General features: G+C 37.1%; 1 protein-coding gene across 2 annotated transcripts in view; it reads right to left on the bottom strand.

The window, feature by feature from the left end:
• Positions 1-27,276, bottom strand: part of MBD5 (methyl-CpG binding domain protein 5) — a 149,434-nt gene that overhangs the window by 8,480 nt on the left and 113,678 nt on the right. For both annotated transcript variants that reach the window (XM_013969841.2, XM_018062636.1), the window contains 4 exons: positions 24,706-25,731; positions 22,911-23,119; positions 17,372-18,580; positions 6,529-6,602 (listed from right to left, as the gene is read on the bottom strand). In XM_013969841.2, coding sequence (XP_013825295.2) covers positions 6,529-6,602; positions 17,372-18,580; positions 22,911-23,119; positions 24,706-25,731 — 2,518 coding nt within the window. The remainder of the gene's footprint in view (positions 1-6,528; positions 6,603-17,371; positions 18,581-22,910; positions 23,120-24,705; positions 25,732-27,276) is intronic.

Below are 27,276 nucleotides of genomic sequence, written 5' to 3'. Positions count from 1 at the left end.
AATAATTCAACATTATTTGTTGAATGAATAGACAAAATTTTAGGAGTTTGTGAGTTCATTCTTCAACAAGATATTTAAAATGTTTATAAACTCCTTGTATTAGTTTAAGGTAATCAGTATGTTTTTCCTTTAACAAACTTAAGTAGTTATTAGAGGGTGAAATGACTACTTTTGGAAGAGAGAATAAATACGGAGATATGGGGCATGAAATTACATGAATACATCATGGGAATCAAGAGGTATAGAGAGACTTTCTAGATGTCAAATCTGCATACCATATTCATACTAGCTGGTCAAGTCAGGAAAGAATGAGCTTAAAAGAGGAAGAAAAAGTTCCATGAGTCCATGAAATGAATAATTAGTCAAAATTCAATCTTCTAGTCCAGAGGCCCTCCTTGTGGAGTCTCTTCTACTATTTTCTCGTCCGCACTGACATTTAATAATAAACATTTTTACTAACGGATACTCTAAAAGCTACTTGATTAAGCAATAGATGTTCATATAATCACATTTCGAGTTATTAGTGGAGCTAATTGCCACTTCTCATGTTCATTGCCTATATTTTCACACATTATCCTTATCTTTATTAATTAAAAAAAAAAGCCAGGTACACATCTGTGAATAGTACTAGAAATAAAGAGAGAAGTGAGAATTGCACATTACTCTGGACTTTCAGTTCAGAATTTAAGAAACTCACTTCATGTAGACCAGAACAAACTTGGATCAGACCTAAATGTCAAGAATCTTGGACTCTAAAACCTAATCCGTAGGGAAAGTATGCAGATTTAAAAAAATTTAACACATGAGAGATCAAGATGGTAGTATACGAGGACACTGAGCTTACTCCCTACCTCCACCCCCAATGAATACACCAAAAATACAACTGCATGTTGAGTAGCTCTCACTGAAAATGACGTGGAGACTGGCATAATGACTTTTCTACAACTAAAACTGTCCACATAGAGCCTGGTAGGAAGGGAGGAAAAGCTATTGGGAGCCACACACAGAAGAGGAAGGCAGGATCGCAGGCTTGGAGATCTTCCCTGGGGAGCATGGAGTTCAACACACCTTTCAGGCACCCCAGCCCTGGGGTCCAACTCTGGGAAGATGAGCCCCTTAGCTGGTTTGAAATCAGGTAGGGCTTACTGGAGGGCTGTCAGAAACCAAGACTCTGCTTTTGAAGTGTGCATGCACGTGCACAGACTTGCGTACTCCCACCCCCAACCCCACCTGCCTCCCTGCTCCAGCACAGTGGAGAGGCAGCAGACTAGAAATAGCCTGGTATTCTGGCTGGCTTGCCAGCACACTCCCTGGCCTGCACTGGGGCCCTGCTCCAGCTCTTCTTGCTCTGGCACCGCCCTCCACTATAGTAAAGGCTGCCACTGCCAACAAGAGCGCATACACTTAGAGGGAACAGAGATGCACAGACCCTCTGACTAGGGCAGAGGCAGTCATTGCCAGTGTGCATATCCCTGCCCACAACTGGAGGGAGGAGAACTAACTCAAGTGAAAACACTAATTCAAAAAGATACATGTACCCCCATGTTCACAGCAGCATTATTTACAATAGCCAAGATATGGAAGCAACCTAAGTGTGTCTACCAATAGATGAAAGGATAAAGTGGTATGTGTATATATATACACCACTATGTATATATACATATATACACACACACACAATGCGACTACTACACAGCCATAAAAAGGAATGAAACTGCCATTTGCAACAACATGGATGGATGTGGGAGGTATTGCGCTTAGTGAAGTAAGTCAGTGAAATAAAAATATTGTATGTTTTCACTCACATGCAGAATCTAAAAAACAAAAAATGAACATAACAAACCAGAAACAGACTCACAGATACATAGAACAAACAGTGGTTAACAGTAGGGAAGGGGTGGGGTGAGGGGCAAGATAGGGGAACAGGATTAAGAAGTACATACTATTAGGTATAAAATAAGATACAAGGATATAATCTATAGCACAGGAAGTATAATCAGTATTTTATAATAACTTTAAACAAAGTTTAATCTATAAAAACACTGCATCACTATGTTGTACACCTGAAGTAACATAATACCATAAATCAACTAATTTCAATTTTAAAAAATAAAGAAAATTTAATACAAGTGCCATTTCTTGGTTTTAAAGTGTTTACATTTTATGTTTACTTTTATGTTTACGTTATCACTTTATCACTTTCCAGATTCACAAAAATAAGGTTACTGAATACATATATATGTACATATAGACAGAAGATTTGATCCTGACTTAAAAAAAAATTGTAACATATCTAAAAGTCACACAAATTTTTTTTTCTTTAATGAAGCTATTTCCACTTTTAAGTACAAAATGACCCTAAGTAATTCTTCAATAAATATGTAAATATTTCCTTTGTGATTAGGCAGTTCGGCTGCCGTCTATGGGGTCGCACAGAGTCGGACACGACTGAAGTAACTTAGCAGCAGCAGCAGCAGCAGTTAAGCAAATCACTTTAAAGATATTTATAGTATAGTGTGATTATAGCATATTGAGGGTTACATGACTATACAATGCTCGAAACATCTAATATGGTGACAGAATGTTTCAAATGGTAAAAATATGTAATTATTTTATTTCACCTATATCTTTATAAGAAAAATAATGGTTTACTAAATACTATGTGCTAAGAACTGTGCTAAGGCTCTCTTTATATTATAACAATTCTAGGAGGTTGGTATTAATATCCCACTTTAGAAATGAAGTATTTAGACTCAGAGAGGTTAAACAACATACTCAAGGGTACACATAGCTAGGTAATGATGGAAACATTTGAATTCAGGCCAAAACCCAAAGTTTCAGCCACCTTGTTCCAGTGCCACCTTCCTTTTTTAGTTTCTTTCTCCTTGTCTATAAAACTAGCCAGATACTTGTTAGCTCAAATTTCTTTCCAGTTATTCTTTGGGAACTTTTCACATAAAGGGTAGAAAGGAGAGTAAATAGCAGATACCAACTCTCTCTGTTCCTTTTTATTTACTCTTCAATCCATGGCCATTTTATTTTCATATGTGCCATTCTACCAGAAACTGTTTTCACTGGGGTCACCAATGGCCTCCAAACTGCCCAGTCCAAGTGGAGGTGTTTCAGATCTTCTCTTACTGGACCTCTGTTTTTCATTATATTATCCCAGAAATTCTTGGTCTTTGGCTTTTAACACTCTACTTCCCTACCCTCTGGTTTTCCTCCTTCTTTCTGATCATTATTTCCATCTCTTTCATTATCTCCAGTAAATGTTCAAATGCCCCCAGAAGTCACTCTTTAGTCCATTGTTCAAATTGGTCAAAGTACCTCTCTCCGTGTGACTGAAGTCATTTTTCATAGTCAAATACCATTTCTTCCCAGTTTCAGACTTGTGTCTGTGGAATCACAGGAACCTCACGTTGCACTTGACAGTTTTCTCCTGTATGCCCCATCTCAGTGCTTCCACTACCCACTAAGGCACCTGAGAGTTGTCCTTGATTACCTGTTCTCCTTCATATTCCAACCAATCACCATGATGTTCTGTCAATTTTATCTCCTAAATATTTCTTGACCACATTCTTTCTCCTCTGTTCTCATGGGTCCCCTGCTGGTTTGAGTCTTCCTCCTCTCTTGTCCCCTGACATGGCCTTCTAAATGGATGTCCTTGTCTCCAATACTGTTCCCCTAAAATATATCCTCCATACAGCCATAGCTAAAGTGAAAAATTCAACCATCTGTCCCCTTAGGCACTTCCAATAATGTAAAGACCTCTGAGGCCTTACTAGGCCCTTTATGGTCTGGCTCCTGCTTATACGTTTGGTTCCATCTCTTACAATTTCCTCTCCCCCAGATCTAACTGCCGACCTCATCTAAACACTATTCCAACCCATCCCATCTTGTCCTTGTTTCCTGTGTCTGGCTAATATCTATGTAGTGTGTATAGAGTGTAAGGCCTGGCTGAGATATCATCTCCTCTAGGACATCTTCTGTTACCTGAGTTCCCCATGATCCCAAAATATACTACACTTATTCCTGTCACTGATCCTCCCAACTCATGGATTGAACCCAGGTCTGTAGCTCAGATGGTAAAGCATCTGCCTACAATGTGGGAGACCTGGGTTTGATCCCTGGGTCAGGAAGATCCCCTGGAGAAGGAAATGGCAACCCGCTCCAGTATTCTTGCCTGGAAAATCCCATGGACTGAGGAGCCTGGTAGGCTACAGTCCATGGGGTCGCAAAGAGTCGGACACAACTGAGTGAATTCACTTCACTTCACTTCACTTCATTCCTGTCACTGCAAATTTAACATTTTAATTATTTGTTTCTAAATCTGCCTCCTTCACTAAACAGTGAAGTCCTGGGACTACAGCATTGTGCCTGGTTGGCATAGATTCTTTTGCTAAATCAGTCTCCTTGACTTGGGAAATAAATAAATGATTGGGTTCAACATACCATTTATCACTTATGTGGCCTTTACCTAATTATTTAAGCTATTTGGGTCTGAGGGTCCTCATCAAAAATGGGTTCAGTTTCTGATTGGGAGAATAGAATAATGGATTTTAAATCATATATGCAAAATGTAGACAGCAAAAAAGACACAGATGTGTATAACGGACTTTTGGACTCAGAGGGAGAGGGAGAGGGTGGGATGATTTGGGAGAATGGCATTGTAACATGTATACTATCATGTAAGAATCGAATCACCAGTCTATGTCCGACGCAGGATACAGCATGCTTGGGGCTGGTGCACGGTGATGACCCAGAGAGATGTTATGGGGAGGGAGGTGGGAGGGGGGTTCATGTTTGGGAACGCATGTACACCCGTGGTGGATTCATGTCAATGTATGGCAAAACCAATACAGTATTGTAAAGTAAAATAAAGTAAAAATAAAAATTAAAAAAAAATCATATATGCAAAATGTAAAGTATTCTACGAGGCATTTATAAGGCAAGTCCTTCTACTTAGACAACAGTCTGATAAACAAAGCTGTTTTGCTTCATATTTTTGTCTTTTACCTCGGTTCCTTTAGATAATGTTACTTAGGACCCATATAAATTCACCTCAAATAGTAAGCTGGCTTTGAAGGAAATTTTTTATGTTGCTGTTTGTTACTCATTACCTTTCAGAAATTGCTTTATAGCAAATTTATGAGGAAAATACAGCTCATTTCAAGGCAGTATATCTAAATACTTGTGTCATCAACAGTTTTGGATATGTTGCACATAATCCAGCTAACTGGCATATCTCACTGAAGGAAAGATTTCAGGGATATTTTACTTCTAATAAACAAGTACTATTGAATATTCTAAGGCAAATGGCCAATGAAAATTCGTGATGTAGGTAGCCTGTAATTTCCCTCCTTTCATCCAGAACTTGTATTAATTTTATAGGCTTTATCCTACTACTAAGCTCTTCATTGTATCACTTCAGTCAGAATAGAGGGGACTTGACTCACTTTATCAGATCTATAGCGAATCTGACAATTCACTTGGCCCTCACCAAAACCACTGCCAATTTGCCATCTTCCAAAGGAGTGTTGAACACAGGCGCACGGGAGTTAGCCCACTGCAGCTGACATCTCTTTTATGAACATTCTAGAGAGGTGAAGAGAGTTTCCCCAAGATTTGTTGCATTCTAAAATTTTAGCTCTGGCAAGAATTACTGAGGACACCACTAAGGGACTGACTGCCCTTTAAAAGATGTCATTATCATTATATAAGTCTTTTATATAAGGTACACTGCTAATCATTACAATTTCATAATTCTTAGACATTTGATAATATGAAAATTATAGCAGCTGAGTAGGTGTATTGATATATATTAATATATTAAAATGATTTTCCATGTACATATACAGAAGCACATTTATAGTTCTCTATCTTAAAATGAAATAATAGTTATGATATTATATTACATTATGACATTGTATTACATACAAGTTATGTAATAAACATTATCTACTTGTCAATACTACGTTCACTAAAAATATAAAGATCTGGAAAAACTTGAATAATTAAGAATAACATCCCAAAGTTCAACTTCTTATTATAATTCCAAAGAAAGTCTATTGCCCCTGCTCCAAGAAAATAATTACTTATCATCACTTTTACTAACAGGTAATCTGCCAAAATTATTCACATGTGTACAACAAGGGGGGTCATTCCCCCTCCCAAAGTATTTGAATTACAAAGGGATACACTTTCACTACACTTTCAGAGACTATTTCATTGGTACATGTTGAGACTACTAATCATATTTTCTTTCCCCTCAAGTGAGAGGGATGGAGATGGAGGGAGTAAGGGAAGAGCTGATGAAGAGGGAAGTCCCACACACAGTATAAATTGTTTCAGAAAATATTTTCTGTAGGAGCTAATTCATCTGTAATAGTCCTCTTGGATGATAACTATTAAATTGTACTTAGGCAGGGCTCAAGATGGACTAAATCAGTGAGATTTCATTGTCCCTTTGAAGGAAAGCCAGTAAATTATATCCTTGAAAAACAAAACCGGAAAAAAAGTTGTGCTTACTTTCTGTTCCTTTTCCGGGCTCGGCTGTAGGCTTCTAAACCTTCCGTTAGTGTCTTCAACTTCTCGGGCTCCACCTGAGTGAAGGCATGAAGACCAGACCACATTACCCAGACCTGCAATTGTTAACACTGTTTTTACTTTCCTGCCAGACAAGCAGGTGCTTGTGTGGCACTGGGGGAAGGGAGGCTTAACTCTCACTGTCCCATCAAATGTCTTGTCCTCGCTGGGGCAGAGGTTGATTCCGAGGCTCCAGGCTGCAACATCAACGGAAATGAAAGACTGGGTGGCTTTCAGAATGTCAACATTTTCAAAGTAATGTTTGAAGAACAAAACTTGGAACTTAAATAACCTTTAATTCACAAAATCATGTAAGTCAGAGATCCTGGTCTGCTTTTTGCACTGCCTGATGCCCAGCAACTGCGAATCTATATTCCATCAGATGAAAAACAGCAGTGGTGAGTGAGGGTGGTGGGCTTTGGAGCCAGCACACAGAAGTTTGCATCTGACCTCACTTTCTAGCATGAATAATACCGTTAAATTCCCCGGGCCTCCTAAAATCTGGATAATTTAGAGAAATATTTAGTTTGTTAAACCTTCGCTGTTAGCCAAAGCTTTGGGTTTCAAAAATAAAGACACTTCAAGAAAATTTTCCCAAGGACATTAATACCTACCTTCCTGCTAGAATTGCTGTGAGAATTAAAATGCAACAAACATGGTGAACACAGCCAAGCACAGAACAGCTGGTATTACATAGTTCTGTGTTAGGCTCTGCAGAGGCCAGGAAAAAAAAGGAGTAGGGTAGTGGGCTGTCTGTAGTCCCTAGGGATCTGTAAAGAGGGTGTGGCTACACCTGATGGGCGTGTCCTCTCCGTGGTCCTGCTTTAACACTGCCAGCCTAGGCTATATGACACTTGCTGCCTCATCACTGTGAGCCACCAACTGGTGGCTGGGGGTTTGATGGGAGAGGGAGGTGCAGTCTTTGCCACCTGCCCCTAATACTCTCTATCATAGTTCTTGAAGTCACTTCTCCTAAGGAAAACAATTAACAAACAGGAAATTTAATATGCAAATAAAAACACTTAGAAAAGCACTGTACTTTTACTGATCTTAACACACAATCTTAAACACAATCTCAGTAGAAACAGTATTGCTTGCTGTGTAAATGTAGCTTCAAATTAAGTCCCCTCCAACCCCTTAACCCAGTTTTTCCCCACCCTGCACTCCTTTAATAAAAAATTCAGAGGTTGCCAAGACACCTAATGGGTAAGAAAATACATTCTCATAAACAAGGAAATGATTAGCTTTTGTCTTTGAATCTTCCTGACTCATGAATACTGTTCATAAATAACTTTCTTTGACCTCTTCAAATCTAGTACACAGTGATGATTATTAACAAGGGGTCTCCACTGTCAAGTCTGAAAACAAGCATTTCTAATTATTCAATGAGAATAACAGTCAAATAATGGAAATAATCTCCTTTTCATTCCTTTTGTATTTTGTCCCAAAGGATCCAAGTACCTTACATACAGAAATTCACTGCGGATACTCAATCTATTGTGTGCCAGAACAAGAGATAACTTTGTTCCAATAACATTTCTATAGTAGTCGTCAAGTGTCTTATTGGAATGACTGGAAAAGCTTAAGTAAGATGAATATATCCATGTGTTTTTACTTTTAAAGGTGCCTGGATACCTTTTCACATTTCATGTTAGAAATGGGATTCCATCCTGTACTCACTCACACAAATTATGAAAGATAGCTCACAATTAATTTATAGCTAATTCCCCTTATATTTAATTTAGTTTCTTGGCAGCAAGAAGAAAGCTCTCCTATAATAGGAGCTTCTGTTAGACATAAACTGGTATAGTGAGAGATCTCAGAAGGGACTGATACAGGCAACAGAAAGCAGATTCACAGTGAAATAACGCAACATGCCACAATGAAAACTTATCCCACTGGTCTCGATTTTTAAAAACTAAGTTAGGTCAAATGATTTTTAAAAATTGTCTATTTTTATTTTTAATTAAGTAAGAAATAAGGGGCAGTAAAAGCATTTCTTGCACATTTATTATGTAGAAGGCACTGTTTTATTATTTAATGTGGTAATACTGCACACTAGCATTGTTATTTTACAGATGGGACTAAGTGAGTTTAAGTTACATGGCCAGCATCAAAACTCAGGATGACTCCAAAGCAACCTTTCTCTACCACACCAACTCTAATATATGCTGAAATACACATATATTATATAGAGAGATGTATATGTGTGTATATGCATATATACATACACATGTAAGTATATATGTCTATATATACATACTCAAAAAATTAGGTCAAATTATAAGTTCAATTTTTATTTACAGAAATTTAGGTGACGCTTGCTCAGATTAATTTTCAAAAAAATTTTTTTTACACTTGAATAATTTTCTAGTGATTTTTAAAACTAATTCTCCATGATGATTTCTTCATTTAAATATGCCTCTAAGGTTCTAAGGTACTCATAATATAATATATTATTTATAAAGGATTCAATGACCTTGAAAGAGAAAGCAATGAGAGTGATTTCTGAAACTATAAGATACACATGACTTTGTATTTCTAATATGACAAGGTCATATATATCCAGAGGTAAATGTTCAGTTTATTTGGTGTCAGAATTTTAGTACTCTTCTGTATTGTGAAATATAATACATGAAGAGTGTGTGTTTTTTGGGGGAAAATATTCATCCACTTACACAATACTCAAGAAAGTCTTTAAAGATAACCCCCTACAAAGGTATCAGAGAACCACAAAATAAATTCCATTTCTAGTCAAATAGAAACCATATTTAATGATTTAATGAACACTCATAAATTAACTAGCTAACTTGTAAATAAAGAAAGTACTGGGAATCAAATACATAAATATAACATTAAAAAGATGATTAAACATATATATATTTTAAAATAAAACTTACACTGAAGGAGCAAGTAATTTAAGATACTTACTATTTTAATCTGGAATTTAATAATCTTATATTCCTATATATTCATAAATTATTTGATTTCTATCTTGGTGAGAAATTGGGGGAGGACTTTATATCTTTACTCATAATTGGCCAACATATTCTCATTCTGGCCATGATGATGCTAACAGTAGTGGCTATCATGGTATAACTGTGTACCTTTGTGATTTAGGAATTAGAAAAAGATAATCAGACTTTATGTATTTATAGTACACATATTATCTCATGTATAAATATACACATATGCTGAATTTTTAACTTCTAAATCCCTTCTTTCATTCCTTCAGATTCTTTAGATATAATAATTCTTTGGCATAACTAGACCTATAGCCTGTTCAGTAAGGTTAGAAACATACCCATAAAACCAGACATGATTATATGGTGGATGTTTAAGAGTTTACTGAACAAGTCTGAAACTATGGCTGCTTATTTTGTTCACAAGGCATATATTAAAGATTTGATAATTAAATTCAGTTTGATTTGAGGTCAGCACAGTAGCATGGAGTGTATCTCAAAAGTAAGTCTATGACATAAAAGAAGACATAAACATTTCAGAGAGTCAGAGTGACCCTCTGAAAGTGAGCTACAGTGTATATTAGAAGAGTCTGGATTAAAGATCCTAGATCACTTTTGATCCAGTTAACTACAGAAGATGTCAAAACTCCCTTCAGGTGTTAATCCCCGATAACAGGATTAAATCTCTTGGTGATTCCTTTGCTGGTACTTAGTGCTGAGGCTAAGCTGTCACACAAAGGTTAAAAGACAGAGCACAGCCATATCACAGATTTCACAGCACAGAGAAAGCAGCTGACCTCAGTTGCCCCTGTTCCTTCTTCACTTCCCCATCCCTTTTTTACAGTGTCATCAGTTCCTATTGTTGGGGAATGGTATCATGCAAAGAGTACTAAGCTGAGAGTTAGGAGACCAGGGTTGAGCCTTGGTTTAACTGCTTGTGGTTTGTGTCTTTAAGAATGCCTCTCTCCTGAGGTCCAAATGGAAATAGCTGTGCACATCTTTATGAGTCACTGAGATTGTCTACTTGGATTATCTAAGTATGAAGGTGCTTTATAAACACCAATGCAGTCTTTCCCAAAGTGCCACTGGTGGCATGTGAAATTGTTTCAGGTGGAACATAGACCATTAAACATTTTTAATAGTGATATATTCATATAAATTTATATTAGAAAAATACAAAGACATTATACCTATGTTTTCACATATATCTTAGAATAAGACTAGAAGTTATTTTTAAAGTGGTGTGAACAGTGCCTACTACATAACATGTCAAAAATATTTGTCGAATGAATAAAAAATGAGTAAATAAGAATTTAAGGACAAATTTTAACTAAGTATTTGTACAGGTAACATGTGACTTGAGCTGAAATCTTGGAAAATCAATAAGCAATAAGCAAATATGAGGCATTTATTAGGTTTATTATCAAACATTTATTAAATAGTAACTACTTTAATCTTTAGGCTGAAAAAGTCCTGCTAACTTAGGTTCAATATTTCAATATTTTTTCAAGTATGGGAATTAATGATAAATAATTTGGGGTAGAAAGTTGACTCACCTGTGATAGAAAGGATGAATTTAACAATACTACTTAAGGAAAAATTCATAAAGTGAACCAGTTTTTTCAAATGGACTAAGCCAATCGACATTATCACAGTTTTAGTCAGTGGCACTATCTGAGGGTTATTTTTTTTCCTTTCATCTTCACTTCATATAGAAGCATTTTTAAGTACTAGAGAACTGTACTACAGGACTAGAGTAAATCTATTCTAAATGTGACATCAAATTTTATATAGATCCATAATACATACAGAATTAAATGTTTTGAATAAACTTGTACTTTTAAGGATACACTGTTGAAGAGTTCATGTAACAGAAGCATGTATTTGCCTCATACTTGAGATTCCATTTGCTAGTAACCACATGACAACTGTACTGACAAGCTCAAGAACTCCAGACTCAGTTATCTAGGAAGGGAGACAGGCCTCCTCCTTTTCCTCTTTAATCTTCCTCAGGGGGGGAAAAAGCTTCACAGTATTCCACAATTACTAAAGTTTACCTCAACTTTGTACTCAGTTTAGTCTTTTCCCCAATATTCATATTTTTGGTGTTACCTAGCTTTTCCTTTTCATTATCTTTCAAATTTTGATCAGGCACTGCCTTTGTCTGGATTTTATCTTGCTTATCACTTTCCAAAAATTATTCTTCTTTTTCAAAAATATTCTGTTGCTGCAAAGCATTGACTGCCCCAGCCACCCCACCAGTCAAAATGCAGCTCAAATATCATGGATATTGATTGGGTATAGAGAAAATAATTCATTTCCAGAAATGGTTAAGAAAATATATATGGCAAAGAAAATATACAAAGAATACTTTCAACAGAGAGTGACAGTACCAAAGAATACAAATAGCTAACACTGATAAGCCCAGAAAGAATATTCTTCAAAGTAAAAGTGTTTAAACATCACAGAAGGGCACACCTTCCAAATTTAGTTCCCAGGCTCAACTTCTTAGGTTATACATCTGCAGAATACCACTGTAAGCTGTCTCTGGTTTTGCTCCATACCATCAAAACATGAGTGCATGTGATACTGAATGACAAACAGAAAGTGACCGTCCCAAAATAAATCTGGCATGAGTTTTAATAATGATGAGTTCTGTCTGTTTTGAACAACACTCAGAAAGCTACTTTCATCTCCTCCTGCCAATTATAACCATGTGGAAAAAAGTCAAAGAGTGAATCTAGAGAAGGAGCACCCTATCCGTTGCTTTTAAAAACTTCTTCATTTAACCAGGTCATTTTTCTGGATAGAATTTTTTTAGATAATTAGCAATGTCTCTACCTGTCCAACAACAACAAACATTTCATTGAAAAGAAACATTTTGGTGCCAATACAGAAATAAATTCTTTCCTAAATTTGCCTCCAGTCAGAATACACACTGAATATAAGAACAATCAAATACAAAGACCAATGGGACAATGTTCAAAAAGTAAAAATTATCCACTCAGAAAAAAAAGAATTTCATTTTTTTTGATTATTATTTGAGTCAACACTTTTAGGCTAGATCAAAGATGGTAGATGATAATTACAAAATATGTTTTAGGAAAAAAAGAACATTTTTCTGCTTTAAAATAATTATTGAAATAAATACGTAAAGATAAGCATCTCCCCCCACAGTTGCACAGGGTTAAAATGTCTGTACATTATAGTGTATAGGTGTAATGCCAGCAGAAGCCATTTTCCTCTCCAAGAGTTCCTTAATACTGTGCCAAGATCTGGCAGTACATTTCTCTAGCTCTGACTAAGCACTGAGGTCTTATTCTTGGCTGCTAAATCTGAAACTATAAAGGGTTCATGGTTCAGAGAGAAACCTGCACCACTTCTTTAGAAAAAGTACACATATCTTCTAGAATGTTCTTATTACAAACTGATAGGCAAGGGAAAAATGTATTAGTAAGGAGATACTACTTCCTGAATGGCATTATATAAGGCACATTTTCTCCTTCCAGTGCTGTAACATAGCTTCAGTATTGGGACGGTATTAAATAGGGGTGATTCAGCCCAACTTTTCACTGACTGTTAAAAATCTCTACTAATTAATACTGTTGAGTGTTTTGGTGGGTAGAGGAAGAATGTCTGAGTTTATAGTTTTTAGAAACTGTGAGGAGAGGGGAACTTTCAAGTTTATTCACCAAACTAAGTCCTTTAAAATCTTTCCAAGTAGAACTTCTGCCTAAAATGAACAGTTAACATAAATTTATAATCAAATATGCCAATTTGTATGCAATGTCCTGAGATTCATAAAAAATAGGTAAACTATTTCATTCATTGAATGTTATTACTATCCTTTAATCCCCAACTTGGTTAATAAGTTCTTTATTTATAGATAATTCATGGATAGGTATACAATATTGAAGGCCAAATGACCACAATTTTGTAATGGTAGAATCCAAATTCATAAGGTTGTTTAATACAGAGAACAGAGAGGAGGAGGTTAATTTTTACTGAGCCTCTTTTGTGTATCATCTATTTATGGTGGTAGATGGTTCAGTCACGAAGTTGTGTCCAACTCTTTGAGACCACATGTACTGTAGCCTGCCAGGCTCCTCTGTCCACGGGATTTTCCCAGGCAAGAATACTGGAGTGGGTTGCCATTTTCCTCTCCAGGGGATCTTCCTGACCCAGGAATTGAACCCAGGTCTTCTGCATTCCAGACAGATTATTTACTGACTGAGCTACGAGGGAAGCCCCATCTATTTATAGTATTGTATTTAACATCATTCTGAGTAGGAATTAATATTCCCACTTGAGGAGCTCTGGAAATTAATACACCCACTCAGAACCATTTAGGTAACTGATAGAGCTGTTTTTAAGCTCACATCAGAATGCCCGAAGCCCTTTCTCTCTAGTCTCCTCTGCTGTGTTCACACAGTATTTGATAGTTAGAAATCCTACCTCCTAGAAAGTAATCTTGGAAACTGCAGGATATTTCTAATGCACTATTAGCAATTCTACTACATTTAACACCCCACTGAAGATTTAAAAGTGTCTTTTTAAATCATAAGCTGACCGAGTCATTTGCACTCATGACAAACAGTTAGCTAAAGTATCAGGTTATGGACAACTTGGAGATCTCAGTCCCTGCTCCATTCACAGCCCTGACCTATCAGTCCAGAGACATGAGAGGTGTCCAGCTTATTCTGAATTAGTTACCTGTAATCACGGTAATTATATTTTTTTCTAGTTTTTGTTGTTCAGTTGCTCAGTCGTGACTCTTTGTGACCTGTGTTGGACTGCAGCATGCTAGGCTTTCTTGTCCTTCACTATGTCCGGAGTTTGCTGAACCTCATGTCCATTGAGTTGGTGATGCCATCCAACCATCTCATCCTCTGTTGCCCCCTTCTCCTCCTGCCCTCAATCTTTCCCAGATTTTTTCTTCTCTGCCTCCAAAAAGAATTTGAAGTGACTTGTTGAGAACAAAGATACTAACAAAAAATAAATGATAGGTTTGTGAGATATAGGGAGTGGGAGGAGATAATAAACCTGTTCTAAAATTTGAATTAACATAGATGGTATCTGGTAAGGTCTGACAGTATCTTGGATTAATTTACTCAGGTGAACATAGAAATACTAGTATGAAAAATGAGGAGGCTAAAAAGGTTTTAAATGATTATGTGTAAGAAAATTTTTCTGCAAACCGTTTCTTCTGAGATACTACAGAGAGAATTAATGGGGAAAATGGTCCACATTCCACATCAGCAAGATGGAATTAATAAGATTTTACTATAATAAACAAATTGTTCATGAAGTCAGTCTCTGTCTTTCTCTCTTGACTTTATTAAAATGTCAGGCACTGCCACAGTATATGGAAGAAAACCTAATGTACTGCTTACCTTTTTAAAAGCAGAAGTCTGGTTATAAATGCACAAGGCTTTACGTATCCGACATTGTGAGAACTAAGAGGTTCAATGTAAATGAAATTTTCATCATAATTGGTTCACAGTTTTAAACCAATTTTAATGTAAAATATGTTTTACAGGAAATCTTTTCAAACAGATCATGCTTTGTCTTACACAGGTATTAACCACAGTTTAATCTTTTCTAGATGAACCAGGATTACCAAGACATCAGGCAAAGGATATTTAGCTGAAGTCAGAGAGACCTGTTTTTGAAATTTCACTTTTTCTAGTGTTATAAATTGAGAACGGTGTTTGACTAGCTGGGCATCATTAATAAGGAGGACCTTCCTTTGTTTTGTGAACTACAGGAGAAAAAAAGGGGTTGTGAAGTAGCACTTTGCTTTTTTATGTGCAAAAGTGAGCTGTCCTGAAAAGACCAGAGATATTTTAAAATGTTAAGTGCCCTAGAGCTTTTAAGACTGATATACTTTGCTTTTTAATGACAGGTAAATATTTCATGTGTTATCATTAATATTTCATTATAAATTTTTAGTTTTTCACCTCTAAATGTATGCTTTCAATTACTTTCTCTGATTTACTAAAAGTATTTTTAGTGTATCTTTTTATCAAGATTTTGATATCAAAGTTGTAAGAATACAAAATTACAATGTCAGCCAATGGGTGAGGGGATATTTGAATTTATATAAACAATTTTATGCTCGCTGTTAGGACTTAATCTATTGTCAATAACAAGGAAAAAGGATCTGGATTTTGTGAAAAACTTTTATTTTATAGTGATTGAAAACCAGCTGATTATTCAAATAAAGTAAAAAAAAAAATGTTTCTTGGACTCTTAGACAATGACTTTTTGTTTTCAGGTGCATCTCCCTAAACATCAGTGAGGAGTTCAATCCCAGGAGTTTGCTAACACAGACTAAGCAGAAGATTAGGATCATGGTTTAAAGTGAAATGTGTTAAAAGTGTGTACCTTTATTCTCCTGAGGACATAAAAAGATATTTAGACAAGGCTTGTAGGACAGGAAGAATGCTTCCAGGGAAGGGAAGCCGTAATCTTTTTGTTAGTTAAGCTTTTTTTTTTTTTGGATAAAGTGGCACATAAAAAAGACTTGGTTTTATTTGCACAGATTATAAAACAGTTCAATGTCTATATCTTGTATTTGTAGCAATTCCATTTATATAATAAAAGCCCAATTTTGCTGTTTCTAATTATTTCTTGAATAAACTGTCAAAAATATTTAGGTTTATTAACCCAAAGAATGTTTGTCTGGTCTTGGAGAGATTAGAGAGTAAAATGTTTTATGAATAGGAATGTGGAATTCATTTTCTTATCAAAGGTAGAAACATTATGCTGAAAGTGTATCCTGACAAGTATATATTAGGCATTATAAGTGATGGTTTTAAGGACCTCCTGGTCATTTGGAGAAAGACAATCCTCTTATTGTGCTGGCAAAATGCTTTTGGTTTCCTTTGCCATTAAACCTAAATGCCAGTGGAGGTTTGAACAGAGTTGAAATAGCTTTACATAATATAATCTTTAAGAGAATAATATATACCTGTAAAAGGAATTTTTATTTCCTAAGGAGATGAAAAATTACATGTTTCTTCATCCTATGTAGGGAATGTGCATTATTTTCATCTCCTGCTCAGATATAAATTTTTCTATCTACTTTGAACATTCTGCATATTTCTTGCCTAGTGAGTCAATTCTACCAATTGTGGGGAGGGGGAAAGCTCAGAAGGCCCTTACTAATTTCTTCTAAATTGAATGGTAGTTTCATGGAGAAGTTTTCATTTAATTTATGTGATCAGATTGTGTTAAGTAGAACCAGACTATGGGGTTAAACAGTTCCATATGTTTCAAAGACCCAGAACTTTTCCTGAAAGGAGACACCATTCTAAACTCAGATGTTACCCCCTGCTTCCAGAAATGGCTGCAACTCCACCCCAGTTTTAGCTTCTCCCCAATTTTGTGTATCACACATCAGCACATGGGAGAGTTCCAATCCCCTGGCGCTTTCTGCCGCCTGGGAGGACCCCTGCCACATTGCTGGGTTCCAACAACTGCCAGATTTTTCTCCCCCCATCATTGTTACTTGCCTTCATTCTCTGTATGAATGAAGAACTAGGCACATGCAAGGAAGAAAGGCCAAGTTAACCAAATTCTGGAAATCTGGTTCCTGGGTCAGAGCCATGCTGAACCCTAGTGGGATCTACAAATGCTTTACAACTCACCCCTTGATGATATGACATTTTGGTGACTACAACCATCCCCTCTTCACATTATGCTCCAGAAGTCTGTGAGACCTCAATGAGTCATGAAGAATCCAAAGTGATGATAACAGAAAATAAGAACTGACATCTGAACAAAGGTTAGTATTTGACAATGGATAAAGATTGGTATACCTTCCCTTCCTCGGGGCTTTGTTGACAAGAACTGTGAACGTCGTCTTCTCTGACTAATTTTCCAGGCCAGGAAGTCAGTCCTTTGATTTGGCCCCAGACCAAGTCGCCAACGTTGAACGTCCTTGGCCTATAAGGGATCAATTCATTTGAAGAGGGGGAGTCTGGGTTCCTTAGGTCATCTTCACTACTAATGCTTTTAGCGTCTGAAGGGCTAGGTACACACCCGTTAATGTTTTTGGCATTAAAGTCTCCATTGTAATGGATGTAGTCTTTGACCAGAGAACTCTCCAAACTATTGGAGGAGCTTGGAGATTGCTCCTCTAGGACAAAGTCTTGTTTTGTGGTGCTCAGCAGCTCTCCAAAGCCCCGACTCTGCCGAGATCTGTTCCCGTTAATGTGTGCGCATCTTTCCACAGTGTTCTCTAGTCTCTCCTTAAAACTCATCATAGTTCTTTTGTAGTTATTATACCTGAAATTCTCCTCCAAAATCTTATCCCCTTGACAGTTTCTTGGTGGTAACAGTATTGGGTGCTGTTCCCCAGGCAGAAATGGCAGTGTAGAGACATTGTTGGGCCTTTCGTGACAAGGACTATTGTGGATGTGGCCTGGATGATCTAAAAATTCCTCACACTTCCACCTGTTTCGCTCCCCTCCAGGGCTTTGCTCCCCATCCCACTGTTTTTTAGATGTGTGGCAACCTGCTGACTTGAAATATTCAAAGCCGTCTCCTTCGCTGGAGTTCTTCCCGTGGTCCAGACTGCTGGAGAGCCGAGCCCCTCTCACACTCCTCAGCCGCCCATCGTGATCCACACTGCCCATGTTTCGTCCATGAATGACTGCACTGACAGCACTGGGGAGACTTAATGGGTCACCAATGGAAGCAGTGAAGGCACTCATGGCACTCAGAGCTGGAATGGGGCTGATCTGAGTTGTACTGTTGACAGCAGTGGTGATGACAACCTGCATTCCTTTGCTGGCTGCATCCACGACTGCTTTGTAAATAGCATCTACGGAAGCATCGCCTTGGCCCCCCATGATGAGGCCATCCTTCATCTGCTGACCTAGAGATGGGTCAATCCGTGACTGCAACTCACAAGAGGTGTCTTGGAAAGGTGGAAGTGTAGTGTTTGGATTTTCGGGAAGTGCTGTGAGCCCCGGCTGAGCGCTTATTCTTTTGTTTAGGAGAGCTGCATCTTCCTGCATTCTCACCTTAAAGAAATAGACAGGAAGTAGTGAGACATAGAGAGAGGAAAAAAAATTCAAGTCCTTAAAGAGAAAGACTGTAATTCTAAGATTTACCAGAAGACCAATGACTATAACAGGAAGGCCATATAAAGAAAGAATAAGACTCAAAAATGAAATAGAAGTCACTCTGTATAGAAAGACATGTCTTGATTATACTTGGGTACATTCCTTTGATTGGAATCATGTAACATATTAAAAAAAATCCTATTACTAAACATTCTCTAGAAAAATTACAGTTGAGGTGGTTGGACACAAAAGGTTTCCAGGTGATGATTCCATGTTTTTAGTGTCACTACAGGTTTTCAACTTGGAATTCAAAGAGAGAAACAAGCCTGTCACCAGCATTGCTCACATTAAAAAGAGAAACAGGTTTAAAAATGATCTCTAACTCATTGATATTTCTACTGAATTAAGTGAAATATAAAACAAAAAAATACATATATATACACCCCTCTCTTAACAATGAAACTATTTCTATTGAGTTGTGCTCAGTCATGTCTGACTCTCTGTGACCCCACAGAGTGTATCCTGCCAGGCTCCTCTGTCTATGGGATTTCCCAGGCAAGAATACTAGACTTGGTTACCACTTCCTACTCCAGAGGATCTTTCTGACCCAGGGATCGAACCCGTGACCCTTGCATTTCCTGCATTGACAGGAGGATTCTTTACCACCAGTACCACCGGGGAAATCCCCAAACTATTTCTGAGATGACACTGAATTTTTGAAGTCTTTAGATAGGGTAGTAACATCAGCTCTTCAACCTTACTGGGTCACTGCCTGAGGGACATTCCCATGCTGTCAACAGTGACAACAGTGACCTCGGAGGTGATGCTTCATTGGGAAGAGGTGATGGGAGGAAATGGCCAATGAAGAGCGTCAATGCTCATCATGGGAATGATGAGTGCACGTTGAAAAAGTCCACAGGTTATTCTAGTTTCACCAACCCCAGCTAAGAATTGCTCTCCAGAACCTTGATACTTTGGATTTCCCATCCCCCCACCCCCTGCTTCACTGACCCACGATCACTCACTTCCTGTCTTTACATCTTTTCCTGCTAAACCAGAACCTGGGATCCATCAGCAACATAACTACTTTCCTGCCATTCTCCCCTTATCTACACCTACCAGATAAAAATCTCAATCTTTGGGTCAATTTAGCTCCCTGCCTTCTGTATCTATATGCACAGTAGGATGCTGAGTATCTATCCAAAGGAATTTATGGCTTCCAATCTCAGCTGGGGGTTTGTATTCCCATCAATCCTATGATCCTCTGGTTAGGTATCACTCTCCGTCACAACTATTCAGATTTTATCCACTTCCTCAAGCCAGCTGCTATGCTATTTCCCACATTACTCTTAGTATTTGACACTACTTAACAGAGACATTACTTTGCCAGCAAAGGTCCGTCTAGTCAAGGCTATGGTTTTTCCAGTGGTCATGTATGGATGTGAGAGTTGGATTGTGAAGAAAGCTGAGCGCCGAAGAATTGATGCTTTTGAACTGTGGTGTTGGAGAAGACTCGAGAGTCCCTTGGACTGCAAGGAGGTCCAACCAGTCCATTCTAAAGGAGATCAGTCCTGGGTGTTCTTTGGAAGGACTGATGCTAAAGCTGAAACTCCAGTACTTTGGCCACCTCATGAGAAGAGCTGGACTCATTGGAAAAGACTCTGATGCTGGGAGGGATTGGGGGCAGGAGGAAAAGGGGACGACAGAGGATGAGATGGCTGGATGGCATCACTGACTCGATGGATGTGAGTCTGAGTGAGCTCTGGGAGTTGGTGATGGACAGGGAGGCCTGGCGTGCTGCGATTCATGGGGTCACAAAGAGTTGGACATGACTGAGCGACTGAACTGAACTGAACTGAACAGAGATAATCAAGTTTATAGGTTAGGAATTCTCATTATTCTTATACTCGGCTACTCCCTGCCTTCTAGCAGCACACAGTTCCCTGCAACAACGTGTCCCTGATCCTGTCCTGCTTCCCAGTGTAAGAGGCGCTCCCTCTGCTCTCTCAGAGTAAGTCCTCTGTTTATACTCTGGATACCAAGCCTTTCCTCAGGGATCTTGCCTTATCTATTACCCCTTCTCTTCTTTATGTTCAATCTCTTCTACTTTTTATTTTTGGTCTCTTTTCTTTAGCATTCAACTATATGCATGGCTTCCATATTTTATCAATAAAAGTTTGCATTCAACCTATGCCTGCCTTGGGGCACTATTTTATTTCTGTTATGTTCTTTGTAGTTAGGTTTTAAAAAGTTTTTAAAAGAGTAATCCAAACTCTAATTTATTTTTCATTCTTCCATCCATTGCAATCTGGCTCCTGCTCCCACAACTCTGCAAAAACTGCATTCTACCAAGCTACTGATGTTCTAACTGCTAAATTTAATGGATTCCCTTCAGGCTTTACCTACTTATTTACTCAATGGCATGGTTGAGAGCTTATTCTTCCCTTCTAAATTATTTTATTATATGAGTATTTTTTCATTGTCCAAAAGAGAAAAGCTTCCTTCATCACTTTCCCACCCAAATCTATACTTTTGTATCCCACTCTGATTCCATTTCTTTCTCAAAAGTGATCAGTGTTCGAATACATCCTCATAGACTTGTTATTAATGCCTTAAGTGTGCAGATATATATCTAGTTTCCCTTCTTTCTTTCACACCTTCCTTTCCCCTTGCCTCATTTCTTTTTTTCTTATAAGTCGTATTATATTTTAGTACTGTTCTATAATACAACAGTGTTGGAGTTCTGTAATCTTGTGGGTCTTTCTATATCAGATTATATAAACCTACCTAATCTTCGAAACTACTAGATAGATGAAGATAGCAAAACATACTCAATATTTAACTATTTTCCTACTGATGGTTGCTTAAGAGGGTAACATGATCAGTTTAAGAGGATAACATGATCAGTTTCTAATTTTTGACACCACAAATCAAATTGCAACAAAACATTCTAGATTGTGCCTTGATTTCTCCAAAATATAAAAGTTGAACTTGTGGGTCAAAGGACAGACACATATATATGTGTGTGTGTGTGTGTGTGTGTGTGTGTGTGTGTGTGTGTGTGTATAAAATTGATAAACTATCAATCACCCTCTAAAAGGACTATGTCAGCATATAATCAGACCAACAATAATATCTGAAAGAATCCAGTTCCCCACTCCTCTGTTAGCAAAGGATATCATCTATCTGATGGACAGAGTAATGTTGTAATTTGTATAATTCTGATTATTCATGTTTATTATTAATTATTATTTAATTTTCTGAAATGTCTGTTCATTTCTATTGCTCATTTTTCTAATTGATTCTTTTTTCTTCCTAATTTGTAGGAGCTCTTAAAATATTATGAACAGCAATTACCTGCTATTATTATGCATGTATTAGGTTGGCCAAAAGTTCATTTCAATGTGGCCGATGAACAAACTTTCTGGCCAATCCAGTAACTTCTGCCAGGTTACCACCTGTCTTCAACTTTGTTTAGAATATCTTTAATCATACAGATTTAAAGTTTTAAGTATTCAACTCTGTTACTCTTTTCTTTTTGACTCCTTGGTTTTGTGCCTTGCTGAAAGAGTCTTTTCTACCCTAAGATTATTTTAAAATCTTCAGTATTTTCTTCATGTATTTATTTAATGTTCCTCTTTCCATCCAGCTCCTTAATCTATCAAGAATTTATTTGTTTTTAGAACTAAAAGAAGACCAAGTGGTTGAAGCCAGGGAGAGAGTGGTGTGAGCTGGTGCTGGAGAGTGAGGCAGGGTAAACACGTTAGTTCAGTTCAGTTCAGTTGCTCAGTCGTGTTTAATCATGGGAGCAATGTTGTTGTTTAGCTGCTAAGTTGTATCTAACTCTTTTTGCGACCCCATGGGCTATAGCCCACCAGGCTCCTCTGTCCATGGGATTTCCTGCAAGAATACAGGAGTGGGTTGCCATTTCCTTTTCCAGGGTATCTTGTTGACCCAGGGATGGAACCCCAGTCTCCTGAATTGGTAGGTGGATTCTTTACCACTGAGTCACCAGGGAAGCCCTGGGAGCAATGGGAAACCACAAGAGAGTTTAAGAGGGTAACATGATCAGTTTTTAACAACTTCTAAAGGACTACTGAGATGCTTCAGACAAAATAAAATGCTTCAAACAAAAACACTGAAACATTAACAACATTCATTACTGAGGAATAATTGTAAATAGAGGTGAAAAGGTACATAATCACCTTCTTTTGTCTGTTTCTTCCAATTAAGCAAAACAAGTAGTAAACATTGTTTTCTACTAAAGTAACCCAGGAAAGGAGAGTACCTGGAAGTTCTGAAAGAGACAAGCCATGGGGTTATTGTTAGCTGGGCAAGGAATTGTGGACTGTCCTTGAAATGCCTGGAGATTCTGGTACCCCTGAAGAAGTTGCTGCTGCTGCTGATTTGGAGGAAACATCTGATTGTTGTTTAACAGCGACTGTAGATGAGTCAGTTGATGGTTATTCAAAGTACTGTTTATTGAGGGCATGTCACCTATAGTATGAAAAATATAAAATATAAGTCAATGTGATTCTTTGGAGGTCTTATGCCTATCTTTCTTGAGGATTTCTTAAAAAACTAAAAACTAGACTTACATGGTAACTCTTTTCTCTTTTTCTCTTCAAAGTCTTAGTAAGTGGTAAGAAAGACTAATTTTATTATTTATCTTTCATTATTAGTGTCTTGATTTCATATCATGGAGAGACTAGTTAGTCTTTGGTCTATCCGTTAGCCAATCCTTATATATTGATCTTCAGTGTCATAGAATTCCTTGAAGCCATTTTTGTTAAAGCAACCACAATTAAAGGTTAAAATTAGCCCTAAACGCTTTAGCAATCATAAGATAGTTAAAATATGTGGGCCTGACCCGGCCTGGTTACAAAACTTAGTTCTCAAGCCATAATAATAACTACCACCAAGTCAAATTAAATTTGGTTTAGAAATATGTATTAATATGTATTTTGTCTTTGTTTTAATATATATATATATTTTACATAAAATATGTATTTGGTATTTTGGTTACCTAAAATAAAATTGTAAAAAAAACTATTAATATAGAACATTCACTGTCATAGTCATAAGAAATAAATGTTATATAATCAGATAGGATAGTTAATACCAAAGTTACATTCGAAATTCAAAATTAACTTGTTTTGAAATTACATTGACTTTATTTTGAGGATAATGTCATAGAAATTGTCCTATGACTTGAAATCTGTAGTGCTTTTTAGGTTCTTTACTACACTAATTTGATTGCCAAATAGGACTAATTAAACTATTTTATAAAAGTGCTTATGAAAACTAGAAACATATTATTTTTTTAGCTATTGAAGATGCCCTAGACAATATCATGTACATTTGCCTATGTTTCCAGACTTTATGGGCACCATCTCTATACTACAATCACCTGCATCAAACAGCTGAATATACTTGACATGATTTTATTAATTTTTTGAGATAAGATAATCTACATAAAGGATTTTGTTTTTAAGCCACAAAGTTCTAAAGACTAATACTGTTTGAGAAAACTGAGCAGTAGCTATTTGTTTCCTTGAACTTGGGCAAGCATTAACTTTGAATGTTTTTATGTCTTGTTTCTTATTTTGCTGGATAAGCTAGTTTCATTAATTTAGGGATCACCTGGAAAAGCACTTCCTCAAACTGTTTTCATCCACAGTGCAGCTGCTCATACTAACCCTGTGATGCCACATCAACTAAAATTCAAATAAATGTTATTTTTAAGGTGTACCTGTGCTTTAATTATTTGGAAAATAAGACACTACTTGGCTTAAGAGAATGATGAGTAGGTTAGGTTTAGGTGGCATCAGAATTAGAAGAGAAGGCAGATTAAAATGACATTTAGTATTTCTAGAATAGGGGAAAAGGAAAAAGTCATTTTCATGTTTGTATAACTATGGTTGTGTGTGGGTGTTATTATATTTAGTTCTTCCTTAAGCAAGCTGTGACATAACAAAAACATTTTTAAAAATAGTGTGACAAAATGGAGGTCTTTTTTAGAGGAGAAAATAGAATTAGAAAAACGTTTCTTTTGTAAAAATTTGTGAAAAAATTTAACTTACCAAGCAGACCTGTCCCCAGTAGAGGGTTAAGTAGCTGTGGCACCACAGAGTTACTGTTGAGTTTAGCTGGACCAGGTGTATTCCCAGCATTATTAGATATATTCAGCAATGTTTCTGCCATTGACACCACTGCTGTCCCACCAAGTGTTGAGACAGTCAGTGCTGCCACTGCTGATGATGTAGTGGTTGTGGTAGTGGTTGCCTGGGAAGAAGTTGCTATGGAAACCTCTGGATGATTAGCGGTGTTGGCCGATGCCGAGTTCAGGACACCTCCCAACAGCTGGGGATTCAAGGCCATTAATCCTGAGGCCCCAGTGACAGCTGGGAGGAAGAGGGGGTTAAAAGTAGTGTCACTGCCTGCAAAGCTTGGTAAAGGGTTCCCCAGGGGATTGGTTAAAAGGGTCTCAGCTCGGCTGTTCTCTGACTGATTGCTTGGCAAATGGTCTGGTGGGGCTGTCATCTGTGTTAATGAGGGTAAGGGGGTATTTTGCTGTTGCAAAAGATCTGAGATGGCCAGATTGAAAGATGGCAGGGGAAGCATGGCAGCTGTGTGGGCTTGGTTCTGAAGCAGGGCTGCTAAGAGTTGAAAGTGAACAGGCTGCAATACCTGCCCATCCATGTCACCGGAGAGAAAAGCTAAAGCAGCGTTTACATTTGGGTTGAGAAAACCTAAAGGGTGGAGGTTGATCTCAGACTTGCCTTCTCCTGCTGAAGGCTGGAGGATATTTAATAGATTCTGGTTTAGGAGATGCTGTTGATTCACTGGCAAAGAGATAGGTAGAGAACTGAGGAGGCTGGGGTTCAAGGGGTGTGGAAGATGGTTGTTTGAAGTGCTGTTGGATGGAAAATGAAGTGCGTGCTCCTGGCCAACAAAAGGAAAATCACTCCCAATGGGCAGCTGACTCTGCAGTGGGTTTCCAGCTGCGGTGGTGACTATGACGCCATCTTGAAGAACAGATGTTGTCTTTGTGATGGCAGGGTGGTTGATGCCAGCTATGGCTATGGAGGAGGATGGTCCTGAACCGCCTGAAAGAAAGAGGAAAAAACCCACTTATTAATTACAGAGGTTAAGGAAGACTTCTCTATAAAAATACATTGAGATACATTTTGATGAATATATTACATGCCATCTTTGTAGAGGCTAACCAGATTAATTGTAATTAGAGATGATCTGACATGGTAATGAAACAAGTTCAACTTCACACTTCTTAATCTACTTTGAACATAAATATGCTGGAGAAGTTTGGCACTTTAAGAAATAGCTGTTCTAACTGTCAAATATCTTGTTTTTCATAGCCGGACAAAGTGAAAATGGGGGAAGCTGTGTGGTAGTCCATTCATTTGGTTAGAAAAAAGTAACAAGGCCTCATTTTTCAAAATATATTTTTACATAAAAAAATTTTTTTTGGTCTTTATTACTAGTCTTTGGTCTTTATATTACTAGTATTTTCTTTTAAGGGAAAAAACAAATAGAATATGCATGAGAATACAAAACAGAAAATAAAAAGTACCTACGTAGATATAACTATTAATATTTTAGTATATAGTTTTCCAGGCTTTTCCACCTGTATGTACATATTACATATGCAGACACATACACACACATACACACATATATACATATATATGTTACATATATTTTTAACAAAAACAGGATCATATTGTTTTGTAACTTTTCATTTATCAATACATTGTTACTATTCTTTCATGTTAACTATAGATCTATTTTACTAGTATCCATGTATGGATATACCATAATTTATTCAATCCACAGTTGTGGATATTTTGATAGTTTACAATCTTTTACTATTTTAAACAACACTATGATAAACATTCTTATTTACTCATCTTTGCTAATATGCTCAATTGTTTTCTAAGGAAAAATTCTTAAAAGTAGAGCTCCAGGGACAAAAGGTTTATATATTTTTTAAAGCTCTGGATACACGTTGTCAGACTGCCCTCCAGTGTAGCTGATAAATATGCATTCCATTTATATTTCTATAAACAATGTAGGTAGTACTCATTCTTCTCACCAACACTGTGTTTTATCATTATTTTTAAATCTTTGTCATTCTAATAGCATAAAAATACTTTATACTCATGATTCCTTAAAAAGACCAGTCTTCATCCAAATAGTATTCTTAATTGTGAAAATCTTATGTATGCCAAAGATGAAAATTCAAGGAATTTAATAATAAAAATTAGAGTTGTGTATCATAATTATTTTAGTTGTTACCAATCCAAGCTGCACAAAACAAACAAGCCAACAAACCAACCAATGTCTGGGCCCTAACCAAGATCAGTCAAGAACTCATCTCTTGGGGTACAGCCTGGGCAGTAGTATTCTTTGAAATCACCCCTAGTGATCCAGATGTACAAGGAGGGTGTGGGGAGGGTGAGAATCACATTCTGTTGAAAAGGAACCTACAAGCATCTTTCGGAAAATGTGTTACCCTAAAGAAATGCATTGTTTTATAATAATACATACATTTAGCAAATACTAATTATTATAAGCACATACATTTATTAAAGTATTAAACATGTATATGTCATAATGAACAATACAGTGTT

Source organism: Capra hircus, chromosome 2 (genome assembly GCF_001704415.2).
Source record: "Capra hircus breed San Clemente chromosome 2, ASM170441v1, whole genome shotgun sequence".
Lineage (NCBI taxonomy): Eukaryota > Metazoa > Chordata > Mammalia > Artiodactyla > Bovidae > Capra > Capra hircus.
This window is presented reverse-complemented; position numbering and strand designations above follow the sequence as displayed.